Raw genomic sequence first — 20,485 nt, 5'->3', positions numbered from 1 at the left:
ATACGTACCCAATGGATACGTTTTCTGTCAGAAGTAAAGTTCAGATGAAAAACAAGGTGTTTTAATTTATTACTTTCAGTCCCTTCCATCTGCATTTTATAAACAAATGTCATTAATCAAAATACTTTTATGTAGTTTAGCCAGTTATTACTGAGTTCCATGCCTTTAGTCTACTTATTAAAACACTATAAATATAAAATCTCAAAAAGAATTTAAAATTATCCTGTAGTTATAGATTGCAATTACAGAACATCTTTGTGTCCCCAGAACCTTCTGAGTGGTTGTAAAAATTGAAAGGTGGTGGATAGGGTGCTATAATTCTAATGATTCAGAGAAACCTTAATTCTGATTTTGTCACAGGTAATGGAACTTTGTGTTAAACAGTATTTACCAGTGACTATAGAACAGTGAAGTGTACATAGTATTCAGGGCCATTCATAAACCTCAGATTTTCCCCAGATCACTTCCTGTCTCATATCTTAATACATTTTGTCAAATTAATGGCTTGTTGAATACTTCCAGTCAGTGCTGGTCTAGGCTTTTAGATAAAGGCTGAACCATTTCCTCAATTTTATAAATAGGCTAACATTTCTAGCACCCTTTAAAAACTGTTACATCATGTTTTTAAAAACATTCAGTACCTCAAAACTTTCTAGGGAATGGTCGGTTTTGGCATATTTGTATAATGACATGACCATTAAAGTATTACATGAACAGAAAAAAGATACAGAGAAAGGATGCCTTAAACTCTTAAAAGTATGTCTGGGAGAAGATGTTATAGGTCACTTTATTAAATTATTTCTGTAATAAATTTGATTTTTTCATCATGAATTTGTAGATCTTTTTTTTTTCAATACTAAAGAATTTAAAACCAAACTAGTAGCTTGCTCTCCATTAGGAGTTGTAGTTATGGATGAGTCACTTGTCTCAGAACCTGTTAACTCATCTGTAAGGTAAAACCACTTAATTTCACAGTGTAATTGGGAGGTTTATGACAATGTAGATAAATGTAGCACACTGCTTATCAGAGATGCTTCTCACATACTTAATGTTAGCCTGTCTCTAATTCTCACCTTAATGGTATACAGCAGTGGTTCTTTTTTTTTTTTTAAGATTTTATTTATTTATTCGACAGAGAGACAGCGAGAGAGGGAACACAAGCGGGGGGAGTGGGAGAGGGAGAAGCAGGCCTCCCACAGAGCAGGGAGCCTGATGTGGGGCTGGATCCCAGGACCCTGGGACCATGACCTGAGCCGAAGGCAGACGCTTAATGACTGAGCCACCCAGGGACCCCTACAGCAGTGGTTCTTAAGCATCTTTTTTTTTTTTTTTAAGATTTTATTTATTTATCTAATAGAGACAGCGAGAGAGGGAACACAAGCAGGGGGAGCAGGAGAGGGAGAAGCAGGCCTGCCGAGCAGGGAGCCCGGTGCAGGGCTTGATCCCACGACCCTGGGATCATGACCCGAGCTGAAGGCAGACACTTAACCAACTGAGCCACCCAGGCACCCCGGTTCTTAAGCATCTTGATAACGCCTATGAGATTCAGATGAAAGCTATGAAAGATGTACTAAAAAGTTTGAAGTTCTGAGACGCCTGGGTGGCTCAGTCGGTTAAGTGTCTGCCTTCGGCTCAGGTCATGATCCCAGAGTCCTGGGACCGAGTCTTGCATTGGGCTTCTTGCTCAGCAGGGGAGCCTGCTTCTCCATCTGCCTCCAGCTCCCCCTGCTTGTGTTCTCTCTGACAAAGAAAATCTTAAAAAGAAAATAAAAATTTTTTAAAAATGAAGTTCTGGAGCACTTGGGTGGCTTAGTTGGTTAAGCGTCCGACTCTTGGTTTTGGCTCAGGTCATGATCTCAGGGTCCTGGTATCTAGTCCAGCCTTGGGCTCTGCTCGGTGGGGAGTCCACTCAAGATTCTCTCTCCCTCTGCCCCTCCCCCCTTCGTGCTCACACTCTCTAAAATAAATAAATAAATCTCTAAAAAAAAAAAAAGGTTTGAAATTCCATAGGGCTCATGGACCCAGAGCTGAATCCTTGGTCTGTAATAAACTCATTGAATTAACCTCATTCAGCTTCCACATTAATCAAGGTTTAATTAGAACATATTTTAGGAAGTGTATGATTAGGTTATTTAAAAACATTCCAATCTCAGTTCTCAGTATATATGCTGACGTAAGCATAGGTATCATAAAACTGGTAATGTTATGACTAATTGCATGATTTCCCTTACTTCAAGCTGATCAATAATAATGCCAATATGAATGCAATTTTTTCTTTTTACCAACTCTATTCTTGGACCAATTTATTAACCCTATTTGAAAAAAAATCACCCAAATAGCTTCAGGGCTTACCAGTTGTGGTTAGTGTGTGTTGTTTAGTGGCAAACTAAAAAGAAAATACACTTTTCATTCACAAAATATTATAAATCTTCTAAAGCTTCTTAAGATTTCAAGTGTTCCTTTGAAACTGGCTACCTCAATGACGTTCTAGCTATCATTTTGGCTTCTAATTAACATTTACTTAAATTTAAAGTAGAGCATTATAGACAGAAGGAAAACCAGTTTAATACGCATAATAAATCTGCAGGATTTCAGCAGAATAAGTAGTTAGTCCAGGAATGAAACCACTGGTTTTAACATGATTTTATTTTTCTGGGAAAATAATCTTAAAAAAAAAAGATTTTGTTTTAGAGAGAGTACGCAAGTAGGGGGAGGGAGAGAGAGAAGCAGAATTCCATAGAGAGCCTGATATGGGGCTTGATCTCAGGACCCTGAGATCATGACCTGAGCCAAAACAAGTCAGATGCTCAACGGACTGAGCCCCCCGGGCGCTCCTGGGAAAACATAATCTTGGGACAAAGTGACGATTTTTTTTTTTTTAAGATTTTATTTATTTGACAGCGACACGGAGAGAGAGGGAACACAAGCAGGGGGAGTGGGAGAGGGAGAAGCAGGCTTCCTGCAAGGCGGGGAACCTGATGCGGACTCAATCCCAGGACCCTGGGATCATGATCTGAGCCGAAGGCAGATGCTTAACGACTGAGCCACCCAGGCGCCCCTAAAAAATAAAATTTTTAAAAAATTTTCACTTTAGGGGCGCCTGGGTGGCTCAGTTGTTAAGCGTCTGCCTTCGGCTCAGGTCATGATCCCAGGGTCCTGGAATCGAGCCCTGCATTGGGCTACCTGCTCAGCGGGAAGCCTGCTTCTCCCTTTCCCTCTCCCCCTGCTTGTGCTCCCTCTCTCACTGTGTCTCTCTCTGTCAAATAAATAAATTAAATTTTTTTTTTTTACTTTTTAGAGTGTGAGTGATCATGCACACATGGGCCTGGGGGAGGGGCAAAGGGAGAGGGAGAGAATCACAAGCCGACTCCCCAATAAGTGTGGAGTCTGACAGGGGGCTCAATCTCATGACCCTGAGATCAGGACCTGAGCCAAAATCAAGAGTCAGATGCTTAACTGAGCCATCCAGGTGCCCCAAGAATTTTTTTTAAAGTGAAGCTCATGTCTCCAAATAAGCAGTAAGATTGGTACTATTTTATAGAAAAACACTAAGTGCTGTAATTTTTTTGAGAAAAAAAGTTTGGCTCAGTCTTAAATTCCTAATACTATGTATTATATCAAAAGATAGTGGGACACCTGGGTGGCTCAGTTGGTTAAGTGTCTACCTTCAGCTTAAGTCATGATCCCAGAGTCCTGGGATGGAGTCCCAAGCCAGCTCCTTGCTCAGAGGGGAGCCTGCTTCTCCCTCTGCCTGCCACTCCCCCTGCTTGTGCTCTTTCTCTGACAAATAAAAATCTTAAAAAAAAAGATACAACAGTGATGCAACATTTACAGGAAAAAAAAATTTTAAGGATCCACCTCCAAAACTTTGGCACCAATTACAGTAAGAGGGCTGTTTGACAGGGTGATGGGATTTAAAATATGAATGGGGCACCTGGCTGACTCAGTTGGTGGAGCTTGCGACTCTTGATCTTGGGGTCATGGGTTTGAGCCCCACAATGGGCTCAGAGTTACTTAATAATAAAAATAAAAAAACAGGAACTAGTAGCAAAACAAAATATGGGGAGATACAATCTCTGTAATTATTTACTCCCAAACTCTATAGACCATTTACAAGTGAATAACCATGAGTAAAACTTTTTAATTTAGAAACATTTCAGGTTACTTTTTAGAGAATTTTAACCAAATTTGACTTTTAAGAAAAAACTGAAAATTGAGTCTATAAAATTCACCATTTTAAAGTGTTCGCTTTAGTAGTTTTTAGTATATTCACAAGGCTGTACAAACCATCACCACTGTCTAATCCAAAATATCATCCCCAGAAGAAACCCTGTGCCACCCATTAGCAGTAATTCTTCATTCCTTCTCCACCCCCACAGCCACCACTCTGTCTCTGGACTTGACAATTCTAGACATTTCATATAAATGGAATGTTTTGTCTGACTTCTTCCACTGTTTCAAGGCTCATCCACATTGTAGCATGTAACAAACAATACTTCATTACTTTTTATTGCCTAATATCCAACTGATTGTATGGCCATACATTTTATTTATCCATCCATCAGTTAATGGTTATTTGGGTTGTTTCTACCTTTTGACTATAATGCAACTATGAACAATTGTGTCCATGTTTTTGTGCAGACATGTGTTTCATTTCTCTTCATTTTGTATATCTAGGAGAATTTCTGGGTTACACTATTTTCAATCTGAGGAACTGCCAAACTTTTCTACGACAGATAAGCATTTTCATCTTATCAGTAACGTATGAGGGTTCCAATTTCTCCACATCCTTACCAAACTTGTAATGATCACCTTTATTTCAGACATGTTAGTAGGTGTGATATATCTCCTTGTGATTTCCCTAGTGACTAGTGATGTTCAACATCTTTTCGTAGGATACTGGCCATTTATCTTTGGAGAAATTCTTTTTTTCAGTAGGCTCTACGCCCAACATGGGGCCAGAACCCACTGACTGAGCCCGCCAGGTACCCCTTGATTCCTTTTTAAATTGGGGTTTGTTGTTGAGTGTTAAAAGAGTCCTCTATATATTCAGGATTTGCAAATATTTTCTCACATTCTCTGGGTTTTTAAACTTTCACTTTCTGGTCTTTGAAGCAGTTTAAAATTTTGATGAAGTTCGTTACCCATTTAACCTTTGTTGCTTGTTTTGGTGTTAGATCCAAGAAACTGTTGCCTAATTCAGTCACAAAGATTTATGCCAATATTTTTTGAGAATTTTGGAGTTTGAATGTTTAAATCTTTGAACCACTTTGAGTTAATTTGTGTGTATGGTGTAAAGGTAGATACCTCAGATATCTGTCTCAGAACCACTTGTTGAAAATATTCTTTCTTATACTGAATGGTCTTGGCACCCTCGTCAAAAATAAACTTAAGGGTTTATTTCTGGACTCTCAATTTTATTCCATCAGTCAGCGTAAGATGTCTATCCTTACACCAAGACCCTGTCATGACTACAAAATCATGTCAGCTTTCAAGATTGTTTTGACTAGTTTGAGTCCCTTGCATATCCATACAAATTATGTTTGTCATTTCCTGCAAAAAAAAAAAAAGTAGCTGTTTTTATAGGGATTGCACAGAACCATAGATCAATTTGGGGAGGATGGCCATCTTCATGATACTGTCTTCCAATTCATGAATATGGGATGTCTTTCCATCTATTTAGGTCTTCTCTCAATAGTGTTTATAATTTTCACAGTAGGTTTTCAGTTTTGCTAAACTTTTTGATGGGTTATAAATGGAATTTCCTTAATTTCACTGCTGTTGTATAGAATACAACTGAATATTAACCTTGTGTCTTGCAATCATGATGAAGTCAGCAGCTTTTTTGTGTGGGGATTCCTGTAAGCTTTCTTACAAGATCACATCATCTGCAAATAGTTTCACTTCTTCCTTTCTAATCTAGAAGGAAGCCTTTTATTTCTTATTGCCTAAATGCCCTGGCTAGAGCCTTATATGTACAATGCTGAATAGAAGTGGCAACAGGGAACTTGCTTGTCTGGTTCTTGATTGCAGGGGTTAAGTTTTTAGTTTCTCATCATCATGGCCATTAATTAGCTTTAGGTTTTCGGTAATGCTTTTTTTCAGTTTGAGGAGTTCCCCTGTATTTCTAGTTTGAGTTTATTAAAGGATTTTAAAAGAAATCTTAAGACTCAGATAGGAAGCATTTAAATACAGGATCCAAATATTGAGTATAACAATATGAGTACTGACAAATGTCAATCTATACATGAAAGCAGAATCTAGACATATATAAAGAAGTGGTCACCTATGCTTTAAAAAACCTGGAAGGGAGGTGTGTGTGTGTTACTTCTAAAAAAGTTACTTAAAAGACAGTTTCTCCCTACATATTAGTAAAATCCTGGATTTCTAGCTGGACACCTAGTTTCCCTTTCTAAGAACCACATTCACCAAAGTGCTACTGCAAGAGTGGCCAACCTCATCAAGGGTAAAACGTAGAATTCAGGAATGCTTAAAAAAAAAAAAGTCACAATCTTCACCAAATTTTAAATTATATAAAACAGAAATGACATTTTTGTGATGGATGTTTTAATGTAATTTTAGGCCATTCATTTTACAAACACTACTATGCTTAAGGCATTGTGTTAGATCTTCCCAAAGACATGGTTTAGTCATATTAATACAGTTCTTAATGACTTTTTCTTCATTCTTGCTTCAGGGCCTACACGTAGGGCTGTGGTTTGGCCACCCCTGCTCTACACTCTGGTCTCTTCCAGAGGAGAGGACAGCAGTCACTATCTTGATAAGGTGTGTTAGCTTAGCAATCACCATTTTATTACCTGGAGAGAAACAGATTAACTTCCTTTAATGGTGATAAATGAGTATGTTTTGGAAAAAAAAAAAGATGGCTTAAGTTTAACAAAAAGTTAAGATTCTACACTTTGACAAAACAAAAACTGAAACCCAAACAAAATCAAAATTAACTTCTATAAATTAAATAAGTTACAGGTTAGTGAAACTGTGGGAAAGGCTGTATATTAAATAATATCTACATGCAACCAATTACAAGTCTGTAAATACTTTTATCCAAAGTCCTACAACCTTATCCAGAAGCACTGACAAATATCAAGGTGCACAATCTGTATGAAACTATAATTTGATGTTAAATTTAAGGGAATACTGTAAATCACTGATATATATATATATATATGATACATTAAAAACTAACACTTGAAAACTAATTTTAAGGTCTTTAATTTCAATTAAAATCTATAAATGGAGATTAGTTTGGATTGTATGACAGAGGAGACAATAAAACTTATTCTCAAAGACATACCAATACATTTTCTTAGAATAAAAGCTAAGCAAATGAGAATTTTCATACTGTGCATGGGAATAACTAAAACCTTTATTAGATATGGTTTTCCAATAACAATGTGAAAATTGGAATTATCAATTCAAAGAGCATTGAAGTCTGAAATTTAAAAAAGTAGACTAGATATTAAGGGATAAAAGGTAAAGGAAGACGAAAATGTTTAATACTATTCAATATATCCCCTCTGTACACAATGTTGCATATATACAACTACTCCATTTTAATTTTATTGATTTTATATAATAGTGAAATCCCCTTAAGCAACCTAGGGTATACAGATGGTGTCCAACTTGGGGGAAAAAAAAGTAGAAACACACTTGATTAACAGTTTTCACCCACACATTTTAGACAGACAACTTTTTTTTTTTTTGCCAAGATTTTCATAGTAAATTCATAAATATAGGAAATACTTTCACTCCTTCAGTGTTAAAATAGAAAACCAAACAGTGCCAACAGTAGTGGCTTAATTATTGGCATACAAGAAAAACACAACACCAATGGGTTTTCTTCATTATGCATTTTAAATATCAATATGTGCATGTTTCATTTTTACAGTTATAAATTTCCTAGTCTGTTATAGACAACAGCATTTAATAGTTTTGAATCCATTGAGATGTTGCTTTCAATTTGAAATATTGTGTGTATACATGTATATAAAAAAATAACCCAATGTATGACTCATCTGACAGATGTTTAAGATCAATAAAGGCTTATTTTTCAACATGCAGTTAGGAGAGAAGCAAGGCAACCTCTCCACATTGTCTTTGTTGCTGGCTTGTTTTTTGCAGTGGTATCAATAGTGGTTTTGGAGGGAACCGTGTGCCTTCAGCCTAGCTATTTAAGATCAGATACCACCAACAAGAGGGGTAGGGGATATGGGGGGAGGGGAATATGGGCAGGTGTTAAATTTTAAAAGTGTGCATTTTGCACTCTTTCTAGGTACAGGATAAAAACAGGCCAATGAGGGAAAAGTTTTATAATTAGGAAAAAACTGCAATCAAATCAAGACATAATAGCCGAATTAAGTTCTTTTAATAGATTGCATATATAGATGTTTAGCCATACTCTTTGATCAACTCTTTAAGAGTAGAACTTTATATCCAATTTACATGCTTCAAATATCACCTTTCTTATTTGATACAGTAAGGTCTTGTATCCAAGTCTCCACTTGTACACTGAGAGCTTTAAGAAAAACAGGACACAGAGGGAGTTGCCATTTTTTAGCAGCAATGAAATATCACTAACCCCTTTTAACATACCGAATTCAAGTCACTATCAGAGGTGAGTGCACCACAAAGTCACCAGGTACAAAATTGCTAGTTCATTTTTAAATTAATAACCTGAAATTACCCTGCCCCCCACCCCATTACATCCCTTCTTTTTATAAACAGCAAACATTTTGCTATTTTATACATAGGCTAGCAGGCTTGTTTCAATATGAAAGTGCTAATTCATTTACAGATTTTTTTTTAGTTATGTAGTGCTACAATAAATGTCCAATAATCTACATAGGAACAATCTTTGATGAATGAAAATGATGAAGACTGAATAAGGCTATCGATTACCTTATCTTATTTACATATAAAGAATAGATACCCAATGGTGAGGAAGAGACAGAAATCGGACAAATACTCATAGGTGTAAAAATTACATCTACCTTTGAGCTTATACTGTAAATGAGACATTTTAAATAGTCCTGTAGCCCATGCCTATTTTTTCCTCAGAAAAAGAAAAGCTGCCTTCATGACATCCCCTCGTTTCAGATTTCCACAGTGTCACTTGAACTTTCAGTCAGAATCTTACTTTCTTCAAAAAATAAAGAAAATACCACCCCCAAATTACCACCCTCCCCCCCCGAAATCCCTCTGGTTTCTTTTTCAGTGCCAAGTTGCATGATCAGGTCCAACCTCCTGGGTTTTTTTTGTCCATCTATTGATCAATTAGTTTAGAGTAGATAACATGAACCAGTTCTGGAACCACTACTAGGAGGAACACAAGCTCTTCACTACAATCACACAGCAGGAAAGAAAGTGATAACTCAATTCATCCCTGGTGCCGGGCCTCCAAAATTGAAAGAACTTGGCACAACTGGAGCACTGAATTTGTATCCTCCATGCTTCTCAATCATTTTGGATTCTAAAAAAACAAGTAAGTGAAAGTTTAATAGAGTATTTGATCATTTTACTACTTTGGAGAAGAGAAGGAATTGACAGACATTAACAAAAGCTTAAACCCACTAGTTCCAAAGTTGTCCTCTCCCTCCTTCTCTTGTACAGGAGTAAGAGAGGGGAAGGGGTACATTATAGAGAGACGATAAACCCTCATGTTGTATGCTGTAGACTTCTTGGCCAACTTTCACTTTCTGATGTTACAAAAAAAGTCTTTAAATACACCTTTCTGAGTCAAATACTGAATCAGAACTCAAGTCTTCAACAAAGGGAGTAACAGCTAATGAATCTAGTGCAGGGAAATCCAAATATAATAGAAAGTTGTGCCTTCTGTAAGGAGGATACTTTTTTGAATATTAAACTAATCTGACTAATGGTACTAAGACCTATAGAAAATTGTTAGGCTGTGTATTATCTAAAATGTCCTTTCCTGAAATGCATACTGAAATGTTTAAAGATGGTAAGATATGATGATGTCTGGGATTTCCTTTAATATTTCTAAGAAAAAGCATAGTTTTTCTAACCTAAAAATTTTTTTATACTTTTAATAGAATTTTCCACTAACAAGCCATCACCATGAGCTTGAGCAACTTTATCAAAGCTATTGCACACTGAAAGCAGTCTTTGACTACACTTAAAATCAGTCAACTATGGCCAAAAACAGAACTCATTTCTTCATTTCATTCCTTTATTCCTTCGTAATTCCTGTCACCTGCAACAACTGTACCTTTTATATAATTTTGAATCATTTAATATAAAATGTTAAAGCTGTATCAAGTCATCAATTGCATTAAAGAGGGGTTGTGGTCAACTGACATACCATGGGCTGCTCTTCTTTGATCAGCCAGAGTTGCTATATCCTGTAACTGTTTTCTTTGTTCTTCATTAAGACCATGAGTCAAAGCCTGATACCACACAGGATTACGATTTTGTATAGCTATCAAAAAGAAAACAAGGGGGAAAAGGGCAATAATATGAGAGGCCTGGTAGTTCCTTTCTAATATGTTCCTTCTACTTCACCTCCAGTACTGAAATTCTAATCAACTTTATATTTTCCCAAAAATAATTTAAGTTACTTTAAGTTATTTGTGAAAACAAAAGATATAGGGAGAAAAAAGTTCTGGTTTGGCTTTATGCTGAAAAAATCTAATCATTCTCATACTTCATATCTCTAGCTTTCAAGAAATCAAGAGCTGAAACCAGTACTTATATAATTAAGTAACAAAGTAGGGAAACTTTAAAAAGTAACCCAACCTGTATAAAAGATTCACAGTTAAAAGCAATTGATCAAGGCTACTTTGGTTAGAATTCTCAAATCCCGAAATTAAAAAACAAAAATCAGAAACATTAAGTAGACCAAGAAAGAAGTGAATGGTGCAAAATAAATGCCTTATTTTGTTCTGTACTGCCCCGTCAAAAACCTTTCTTAAAAACATGTCTTTTTCCAATGGTAGCTCTGCAGTACTTATAATGCTCATGTTTTGTATTACAGCCTAAAATAATGGTCAAACCCCATCTGTAATAAGTGGATAACAAATTTTCCCAGCATGTGACAAGACCAGGTATTAAAATATCAGTGTTGGGGCGCCTAGGTGGCTCAGTCATTAAGTGTCTGCCTTCGGCTCAGGTCATGATCCCAGGGTCCTGGGATCAAGCCCCGCATCAGGCTCCCTGCTCGGCGGAAAGCCTGCTTCTCCCTCTCCCACTCCCCCTGCTTGTGTTCCCTCTCTCGCTATGTCTCTGTCAAACAAATAAATAAAATCTTAAAAAATAATAAAAAAAAAATCTCAGTGTTTCATAAAAACATGCACTAGATAAATTGACGTATAAGGGTATCGAGTCCGACCATGTATTTCCCTATTTCAATTAAGTACCTATACAAAGGGGTAGGTGTGTGCTGAGTTAGAGAAAAAAGTTCTCTATAAAGACTTTCCACAAAAGAAGTTTTTAACACAGTAATTTTGAGGTATTGGGGGGCGGGGATCTGACAACCCATCACATGCTTTTCTATTTCTATTTTATTGCATTTACTATGCACAGGCCCTCTACTATAAACCATCCTTTGGGATTAACATGTATTTAAGTCTATAAAATACAAAGTCACAGACAAAAACAAGTCAGTAATTCTTGGCACCTCCATCAATTCTTGCTGCCTGCCATGTAGCTCAGAAACCACTTCTTTGTGTTTCTGTAACCTTGCATCATAATTGCTTTGTCATGGGTTTGGAAGACTAATGCCTTGGTTATCAGAGAATTTATTCTACAACAAAGTTCTCATAATACATAGAAATGACAGCACAGTTGTAACTCTGGAGAAAAGGGTGTTTCAAATATAGTGCCAATTTTAATTTCTTAAGTTGGATAGAACAGAGATGTTCTATTTTGTTGAAGTCCAAGTAAAGGATGGTAAAGCCACATACAATGTGTTACAGGAAAAAAACAAAAGGGATTCCAAGACCATTAATGTTCAAAATGGTCAAATTCTCAGAAGTTAACTGTGGTTTTAGCCGGAGGGAAAAAAAAGATACACAAATACATAAACATGCAACAAACAGATTTAAGAGTGGATACTTCTGGAGAATGCTGAAAGGTTAGAAATCAGAAGTGGGAAAGAGGAGGGCGCCTGGGTGGCTCAGTTGGTTAAGCGACTGCCTTCGGCTCAGGTCATGATCCTGGAGTCCCGGGATCGAGTCCCACATTGGGCTCCCTGCTCAGCAGGGAGTCTGCCTCTCTCTCTGACCCTCCCCCCTCTCATGCTCTCTATCTCATTCTCTCTCTCAAATAAATAAATAAAATCTTTAAAAAAAAAAAAAAAGAAGTGAGAAAGAGGAATTGTCATTGTATAAATTTTGAACTATACTATTTTCCTATAATGTGCATATTTCAATATGACAATCTAAATAAAATAATAAAATGAGGAAATACTCTATGACTCTATGGCAACAGTAGTAACTTTGGATACTTTAGCTACCAACCCTTCAATCACAGTCGAGCTTGGGTTTGATATCCCTAAAAAGCCTTCTTTAAGTGATAGACACAAATAAGAACAGAAAGGTTCAGGGAAATGGATCATATAGAGCTATATGAATTATATATAACAAGTTGACTTACTTTGAAATATAGCTTTAAATATCTGATACTCGTCAACAGGGTTATCTTCATCATCAATGATTGTGGAATAGCCTTCCAGAGCAGTCTCCTCAGCATCATCCTCTTCCCAATCTTCATCATCTCCATCCTCACCTGCTTGCTTAGCCAAAATCTCCAAATATTCTTGCCCATCTTCATCAATATCATCTTCATCACTCCCCAGTTCCTCTGCAAGCCATAAATAGGTGCATTTGTTAACACCGAAGTATTCTCTTACTCAACAAACTGACAGTGATCACAGTCAGTAAATTACAAATCACAACTGAATAAATTCAAGTTCCAGGAACTGGTGTTTAAATACAATATTCAGAGGGCCACTTGGTTGGTGCAGTTAGCTAAGCGTCTGACTCTTGGTTTTGGCTCAGGTCGTGATCTCGGGATCATGAGATCAAGATCTAAGCTGGGCTCTGTGCTCAGCGCAGAGTTTGCTTGAGATTCTTTCTGCCCTTACTCTGCCCGTCCCACTCCTGCTCTCTCTCTAATAAATATTTAAATAAATAAATACAATATTAAGCAATAAATAGAGTAAAAAATTCTCATAGAAATCCAAGAAACCCAACCACAATTCCTAATACCAGAGGTTTGAACATAATATGAGATTCAGCACTTGTGCTCTGGGCCTTACGGGATATACCAAACCAAACACCAACAGTAAAATAATATAGTTTATGTTATATCATTTTCTGGGAGTTTTTTTTTTTTTTTTTAAAGATTTTATTTATTTATTTGAAAGAGAGAGAGCACAAGCAGGGGGAGTGGGAGAGGGAGAAGCAGGCTTCCCACTGAGCAGGGAGCCCGATGCGGGGCTCGATCCCAGGACCCTGAGATCATGACCTGAGCTGAAGGCAGACGCTTAACTGACTGAGCCACCCAGGCGCCCCTGGGAGTTTTTTTTTTTAAGGCTAAGTTGGTGAATCATAAAAAAAATGGCAATACCTATCTTATTCTGAAACCATTACAATAATTTCTCTTAACCAACATTCTATCAATTTATACTCTTGTAATCTATAGTGTCCTACAGGTGAAATGTATTAGCCAATAGCTGATCAAATTATTTTTATAGTGCAGGTATACTTAGGTTTTAGCACTAACAGATGATAGATGTTTGCCAACAGCAAAAACCATAAATGCCTAGAACTGCTTTACATGTTGGGAGATCTAGCCAAAGTTCCTGCCTTCGCAGACCTTACACTCTAGCAGGAAGTAAGGCAATCTTTCTATGAATGAATTAACACAAAAGCATTTGGGTATGATTCCACATTTCTTCAGAAGGGTTAAAAAAACAAGTCCAGGGGCACCTGGGTGGCTCAGTCATTAAGCATCTGCCTTCGGCTCAGGTCATGATCCCACGGTCCTAGGATCGAGCCCCGCATCGGACTCCCTGCTCCGCGGGAAACCTGCTTCTCCCTCTCCCACTGCCCCTGCTTGTGTTCCCTCTCTCACTGTCTGTCAAATAAATAAATAAAATCTTAAAAAAAAAAAAAAAAAGTCCACCGATTTCTAACTAGGTAAGTTTGGCTTTCTCCACCACAAATCCCTTACCTGTTTCATCATCATCTTCAGCTTCATCATCATCATCACTGTCATTCTCGTGTTCTGCATGGCAGGCATATGCTCTTTTTAATCCATTAAATAAAAGGATAAAAGCTGGCAAAATCTGTCCAGAAACCTGATTTAAAACTTGTGGTATTTGTTCCATATCAATAAGAGCACAAAGGCCCAGAACACACATCTTTCTGTCATGAAGCCTAAAAAATAAAATAAAGATTTTCTTCTTGTTTTTAATAAGCAGAGTTTCTCACAAAGTTAAATAAACAAAGATCCAGTATATGTCACTTACCCCAAGAAACAATCAACATCATTAAGCCACTGCGTAATAAAATGATTTGTAACTGGTTCAACATTATTAGGGAAGCGAAGATTTTCTAAGGTGTTGAGAAGTAGGTGTGGGTTATAATACAAAGCTGCAATGGCAACTTGCAGGCACATTGTCCGAAGTTCACTTGTCTTCACCTCTCTTGTCAGTCTCTCTAAAGCGGCTTCCACAAATAAGGGAATGCACTAGAAAGAAAGACAGCAAAGTATTCCAAAACCTTAAGTAACAGCAGTCTAACCATCCTACCCATATTAACTTGTTGCCTCAACTAACCTCTTTTTCTCTCCATCAGATGACCTAATAGTTTTTACTGTTGAGGCATTCACTGAGAAATCTAACTTTAGAGAAGACATTCTTTCTGCCCCTTCCTCTGCCCCGCCAGAGGCAGAGGAAGTCTTCTTCTTCACGGGGCTATTAGAGCCTCACAATAGCCAGCTGGATTCACAATATTCTTATTGACTAACCTTACTGTAGTAATCACTTCACAATATATACATCTGTATCAATTCATATTATACACCTTAAGCTTATAATGTTGTATTTCAATTATATCAATAAAGCTGGAAACTGACCACGGAAATTTAACAACTAAATCTATCTTACTGCAAAGTGATTATGTGACAAACAATACTCTCACAGCCTACTATAAAAAAATCTTACCTTGCATGATAACAGCCATAAAACTTGCCAGTCATATTTTCATACACATTAAACAAATGATCATTATATATTGGTTAAATTTTAAACCAATAATTTAAAAATGTTATGTAGTATCATAATAAACAATAATATACAAAATACACAGCTGTCCCCAAAGAAAAAAAGGTGGAGGGAAAGATTCTCTCTATGAAACCTCAAACGGGAATTACTAATAGTTAGCCTCACTGACCTGGTCAATGCCACGCCCTTTGCATTGTAGAATGATGACCTCTAACAATTTTGCTGCATGACACTCTGCATCTTCTCCTGCAACTCCTGTAAGAACCTGATCAACACGGAAATATAAAACTGCAATGAGGCATCATGAAACCTTTAAATGAGAGAATATCTGTCCTCCGTCTATAGTCTCTGGAGTTTTTATTTTTATTTTTTTTGCTTTAAATAATTTTTTTTTATTCTTATGTTAATCCCCATACATTACATCATTAGTTTTAGATGAAGTGTTCCATGATTCATTGTTTGTGCATAACACCCAGTGCTCCATGCAGAACGTGCCCTCCTCAATACCCAGCACCAGGCCAACCCATCCTCCCACCCCCCTCCCAGTCTTTGAAGTTTTTAAAATATTATAGTTAATTAATATAAATGATTACAATATTCATTGTACAGACTATAAAGCAACTATGAGGATCTGGAGTCGCTGGTTAGCTGTATCTCCTCAATCGCGCATCTTGGTCTACAGTATAAGCAAATCACCTCCCCTGCAGTGCCATTCTGAACTACAGCCATGTTGAAAATCACTATCTTCTCATATGACCATCATAGCTAAAGCACCCTACCTTTCTTAGGGAAGGCTCTTATGTAAAGAAGTACAAGAAAAAATAAATAATAATAATAAGCTGACATTGCTAGGAAAGCCCTTTCTCTACACAAGTCTCATAAAATAAAAAATAGTGTCCCTGGAAGAAGAGGCAGCTTGTTGATGGCAAATGCTATTCCCAAACAAGAAATAAAAAACATGGACTCGCCCTGCTACTTAGAGTACTCTTAAGTGTTACAGGTAACTTCTGGAAAAGAAAGTAGATCTTATAGACAGATATCACCGTTCCCAGAGTATTAACATAAACTATATAATTGACAATAAATAATGAATAGTATACCAGATGATTATTTTGTGACTAAGTGTTCAGAAAGAAAAGATATTAATGAAGACAAGCCTTTCTAAAAATTCCATGTTTTTTTTTAAAGATTTTATTTGAGATAGAGCACAAGTAAGCGTGCGCATGAGAAAGAAAGAGAACATGAGTGGGGAGGAGAAGGAAAAGCAGGGAGCCCAATGTGGGGCTCGATCCCAGGACCCTGGGATCATGACCTGAGCTGAAGGCAGCCACTTAACCAACTGAGCCACCCAGGCGCCCCCTAAAATGCCTGGTGTTAAACAGCTAGCTGTCTCTCAGCACTGTTAGAAATGCAAATATTACCCAATTATACTGACTTTGATATTGAAGGACCCCAATTCAACAACTGTATCCCCTATCTCTTGTGTAAGAAAATCATTTAAAAAAAAAAATTCAGCATACATTTACTTGTGATTTTCCAAGAAATGGCACAGTACTTTTGACTTTCATTTTAAGTAAACCCTTGGTTTTTACAATCTTGCTATTTACTAAATAATTTCTGTAAAGCCTCCATAAACCTGTAACCTACAAAAATTTTCTTTATAAAACATCTTTATTTTTGAGCCTTTCAAATCTCTCTCAAATAAGTTCTTTCCTTGTTTTGATTCAAAGGCTAGCAAAGAACTAGTAGGCTAAGGTAAGCTCCAGGCACTCTAAACATCAAAAACATTTATAACTATAATAAAATGTCAGGGCAGACAGGGGCACCTAGGTGGCTCAGTCGGTTAAGTGTCTGCCTTCTGCTCAGGTCATGATCTCAGGGTCCTGGGATCAAATTCCATGTCAGGCTCCCTGCTCAGCTGGAAGTATGCTTCTCCCTCTGCCCCTCTCCCCTCTCATGCCCACCCTCTCTCTCTCTCTGAAGTAAATAAATAAAATCTTAAAAAAAAAAAAAGTCAGGGCAGACAGAAGACAAATATTTGTCAAAGGCATTACTGTGGCATATAGGAATCAGTCTTTTAGTTTATAGCTTTTAAAGCCCTTATTCTGTCAGAGCCATATAATACGTTCACTATAATGTGTCATGTATCTTCACTCTTCACAATTTCATACTTATCACAGCACCAGCCTCATGACATATATCCTTGTATTAACTAAAAATGACCTACCTTCTTACACATACTATATATCATTTCAAGATACTTGGTATCAGACAGAAGTGTATCTGTATCAACTGTTACGTAATTATGGAGCAGAGGCATCATATCTGTATTAATAAAAAACATAAAAACATTAAAAAATGAATTAAACATAAAAAAGTAATAAAAGTTAAATATCTTTACTAATATAAATGCTGTTTCTGAAAAATTTCCTTAGAAAACGAAAGCAAATGTGAGATTGTTTGGTCTGTAACAGAGAGAGAGAGAGAGAGAGTGTGTGTGTGTGTAATGCAAAGGGTATTATTATATATTGTACAAAAAAGACTGACAGGAGCAGGAGGGTGAGAATATGTGTTAAAGGAAACAAATCTAAAAGGGTAACTAAATCAAAATATATAATGGAAATCAATGGTATCATCCTTGAGCATCAACTACAAGTGAAAACATCTAAATAAAGAAGCATTTAGAATATTATGTTCAACTGTATACTAAAAATAAATCAAAACGGGGGGAAATCTTCAGTATTTATATGTTGACTTGACTTACCTGTAAAGTAATCAAAGCCATCTTGCTGAAAAACCTCAAATACTAGAGGTAGCAACTGCCACATTTGCGGAGACACTTGTTGACACGTCAAACTATGTGCTAAAGAGAAGATCTCCTCATAGAATTCTAAAGGAGAGTATGGAGTCATTAGGACAATGCTTGCTGATATGAAATAGCAGGAAATTCTAAGCACAATTAGAGGTATATACCTAAGACATGCTGTTGTAAAACAGTTCCAATGACCTGTAAGCAGATTCCCTCAAGCTGCTGGGTTATCTAAAAGAGAAGAAAAACGTTGTATGTTACTATAGTACACCAGTGAATTAATTAATAATGTATAATGCAATTCACTGCTTATTGAAATATAAAGTCAATATCTTAAATCATTTTAAGTCTTTGTTTTGAAGTGACTCATTATAAAATTGTGGGTCAATGTGGAATTGAAATTTAATGAAATACCATTATAATTTAATGAAATACTATTACAATGAAACACACACAAGAAATCACTTGCACAGTTTACCTAAAAAGTAAAGGAAAAAATAGTATCTTGGAAAAATGAAAATAATTATGAAAATAAAGGAGCCACATCATTCTGCAGATTACAGACCTTTTTGTGTTTAAATATAGATCAACTCAGCCCAGATGTAATTGAAAAGTCACTGTCAATGGCTTACAGAAAAATTATTTGAAAGAAGGCATTATTCCTACCACTCCCACTAATTCTTAAGTCACCTCTATTTATATAATTACTAGATATAGTGAACCACACCCCAAGACCAAAAATACAAATTCCTCTTTAATTGTCAGTATGATCCTCAATCAGATCCCAAATCCCTGGAAGCCATCAGAATGTTTAAAGAGTGGGGAGGAGAGACAAGATAAAGTTTACTAACTGGATATAGAACCAGGACATCCACTTCAATTATATATACTTAAAACATTTTCAACTCTTCAAATATAGTAACAACTGATTTGTTAACCACAGATAGCTACAGAATTCTTCATGGTGTCTACCTATTTCCAATTATAATGCAGAATACAAATAGTTTACCAAAAATCTCCTGTGGCAAAGGCAATTTGCAGATAATCTGAAAATATGATTTATGGATATAAATATCTGCATGGAATTATAAACACCAAATTCAGGACCCTGGTCACTTCTAAGGGAAAGAAGGAGGGAAATGAGATCAGGAAGTGGTCCTCCAAGGGCTTCAATTACATCTATCTGAAATTGTTTTCTTACTGGAAATAAAGTCTAAAGGATATACTATAAAATGCTAAAACCCCAATAAATTTAGGTGGTAGTTAAAGGGTATTGGTTATAGTTTTCTGTTCTTTACCCTTTTTTGTATGTCTTAAATTACTTCATTTTTAAAAATTCATGATTACAATTCTCTTTCTGAAAGACAACTGTGAGAAAACTAGAAAGATGATAGTAATGATAGCACAACAATGTATACCTAACACCACTGAACTGTACACTTGAAAATGGTTAAGATGGTAAACTTTATGTTATGTGTAGTTTACTATCATTAAGAAACATTTTTTTTAATTAAAAAGAAAAACTAGAAAGGCACCTAGGTGGCTCAGTCAGTTAAGTGTCTGCCTTTGGCTCAGGTCATGACCCTGGAGTCCCAAGACCAAACCCCGTGTGCTTCTCCCTCTGCCCCTTCCCTCCATTCATGCTTTCTCTCAAATAAATAAATAAAATCTTAAAAAAAAAAGATCTCAGGGTTGTGAGATCAAGCCCTGCATCGTGCTCTGCGCTGGGCATGGAGCCTGCATAAGATTCTCTCTCTCCCTCTGACCTTCCATTTAAAAAAAGGAAAACTAGGAAGGTTTTCCTAGGAACCACCACACTATTGGATCTGGATCTGAGAAAGGTAACCTAAGAGGCAGCCAAAATCCAGAGCCTTGAGGTAAGATACGGGTATAATACAAATACCTCCTTCCTATTCCTTCTTACCTCCTTCCATTCCTTCTAGTACTAAAGAACCTAAAATATTTATAAGATACCAATCTTTCCTTACAAAAGGGAACTAGTTAAAAGCTGGCATAATCAAGGTGAATGTCGAAGATAATCAGAGAATTAGATAAGCCAGAGCCTTCCAAAAAAGCATTAGAACAGTTGCTGAAAAATGGCTTTATATTCCCTAAAACTTGGATCATTACCTGGATCAAAACCTTCTAACACTGAATCATTTTACCTCTTTATGATCTTCAACTACACTAAGAAGTGTGTCGATGGTATTCAGGATTCCCATAGCAGTAACTGCTTTGTCATCACTTCCTTCTTCATCTGGCCCAGTCTGGATTACCTGATTAAATGTCATTGCCTAGATTCAAGAGAATAAATTTAAACTTGCCGTTATAGCAGTATAAACACATTAACTTAATTTTTAAAAATGTTCCCACAGGGACAGCAAAACCAATCAATGTCACCACTGATT

General features: G+C 36.6%; 1 protein-coding gene across 1 annotated transcript in view; it reads right to left on the bottom strand.

Moving 5' to 3' along the window:
* Window positions 1-7,369: 7,369 nt before the first annotated feature.
* The window catches only part of IPO7 (importin 7), a 57,501-nt gene continuing 44,385 nt past the window's right edge, over window positions 7,370-20,485 (bottom strand). The window contains exons 16-25 of the mRNA XM_045894169.3: window positions 20,243-20,371; window positions 18,242-18,308; window positions 18,033-18,158; window positions 17,496-17,593; window positions 15,438-15,533; window positions 14,513-14,733; window positions 14,215-14,420; window positions 12,634-12,840; window positions 10,343-10,459; window positions 7,370-9,490 (exon numbers count right to left, since the gene is read on the bottom strand). Of these exons, the coding sequence (XP_045750125.1) occupies window positions 9,393-9,490; window positions 10,343-10,459; window positions 12,634-12,840; window positions 14,215-14,420; window positions 14,513-14,733; window positions 15,438-15,533; window positions 17,496-17,593; window positions 18,033-18,158; window positions 18,242-18,308; window positions 20,243-20,371 (1,365 nt within the window). The 3' untranslated portion in view covers window positions 7,370-9,392. The remainder of the gene's footprint in view (window positions 9,491-10,342; window positions 10,460-12,633; window positions 12,841-14,214; window positions 14,421-14,512; window positions 14,734-15,437; window positions 15,534-17,495; window positions 17,594-18,032; window positions 18,159-18,241; window positions 18,309-20,242; window positions 20,372-20,485) is intronic.

The sequence above is a fragment of the Mirounga angustirostris genome, unplaced genomic scaffold (assembly GCF_029215605.1).
Source record: "Mirounga angustirostris isolate CCGP_5_RB_7025 unplaced genomic scaffold, mMirAng1.0.hap1 SCAF_13, whole genome shotgun sequence".
Classification (NCBI taxonomy): domain Eukaryota; kingdom Metazoa; phylum Chordata; class Mammalia; order Carnivora; family Phocidae; genus Mirounga; species Mirounga angustirostris.
The sequence above is the reverse complement of the archived record's forward strand: the minus strand, read 5'-3'. Positions and strand labels throughout refer to the sequence as shown.